The 1,090-nt window shown below is 66.3% G+C and overlaps 1 protein-coding gene across 1 annotated transcript in view; it reads right to left on the bottom strand.

Annotated features, from left to right (window-relative positions):
* Positions 1-108: 108 nt before the first annotated feature.
* The window catches only part of ECH1 (enoyl-CoA hydratase 1), a 1,985-nt gene continuing 1,003 nt past the window's right edge, over positions 109-1,090 (bottom strand). Inside the window, exons 2-5 of the mRNA XM_025195530.1 lie at positions 713-825; positions 573-621; positions 277-341; positions 109-190 (exon numbers count right to left, since the gene is read on the bottom strand). Coding sequence (XP_025051315.1) covers positions 116-190; positions 277-341; positions 573-621; positions 713-825 — 302 coding nt within the window. The 3' untranslated portion in view covers positions 109-115. The remainder of the gene's footprint in view (positions 191-276; positions 342-572; positions 622-712; positions 826-1,090) is intronic.

Here is a 1,090-nt window from a genome sequence, read left to right as displayed (position 1 = left end):
CCAGGCTGGGGGCGGCGGGGGGGGTCAGGTACCCCCTGCTCCACCCCCAGCACCCTCATCCTGCACGCGGACCCCGGGGAGGACCCAGGCGTCCAGGCCACCCCCCGCCCCGGTCTCACCTGCGGTTCCCCATGATGCGGGGCAGGCGCTGCAAGGTGCCCACGTCGGCCGCCAGCCCAATGTCCACTTCCTGCGAGGCGGTCCGGGGTCAGAGGGGGGGAACCCAGACGCGCAGGCTCTGCCCTCCCTGTGGTGGTGGTGGGGGGGGTGCCCCACCTTGCTCTTAAACCAGGCGTCTTCGGTGCAGTAGCGGATGTCACAGGCGGAGATGAGGTCAACACCTGGAGGAGTCAGGGTGAGGTCATGGGGTCAAGGTGAGGTCACAACAGGGTCACAATGGGGTCAGGGTGAGGTCACAGCAGGGTCAAGGAGAGGTCAGTGGGATCATGGTGGGGTCACAGCAGGACCAGGGTGAGGTCACAACAGTGTCACAGCAAGGCCATGCTGGGGTCAGACCCCCTCCCCCCCAGGAGCTAGGGGCCCCCTGCTGGTCCCACCCCAGGCAGCCTCACCTGCCCCGATGCAGGCTCCGTGCACGGCTGCGATCACAGGTTTGGGGCACTGCAGGATATGGGGGGGCACAGAGTGAGACATTGAGTGCCAATCCCTGCCCCCCCCGCCTGGCGCTGCCTCCCCCCTCCCCCCCCGGCACAGTGACCCTCTCCTGGTACTCGCGGATCTTCTTGCGCAGGTGCCAGGCGCGCCGCGCCGTGTCGTCCCCCTCCGCCATCATGAACACGCTGGCCATCTCCGCCAGGTCGATGCCTGTTGGGGCCGGGGGAGGGGGGGCATGAGGCCTAGGGCTGTGCGAAGCTTCGGGGGGTGATTCGAGTCAGAGGAGATTCGGTGGCCGAAGCTCCACATCCGAATCGAATCAGGGGACCAACTAAAAGGTCTGAATCGATTCAAAGTTCTCCGAATCTTTGGAAAAGATTCGCAGAGCTTCGATGATTCGGACAGTCCCTGGCGGCGGCAGCGGGGAGCAGCAGCTGGAGGCCGTGCTGGAAAGTACTAGGGACGGGGCTGGGGG

This window comes from Alligator sinensis, unplaced genomic scaffold (assembly GCF_000455745.1).
Source record: "Alligator sinensis unplaced genomic scaffold, ASM45574v1 scaffold107_2, whole genome shotgun sequence".
NCBI classification, from domain to species: domain Eukaryota; kingdom Metazoa; phylum Chordata; order Crocodylia; family Alligatoridae; genus Alligator; species Alligator sinensis.
Note: the sequence above shows the minus strand (reverse complement) of the source record. Positions and strands in the feature narration are given on the sequence as shown.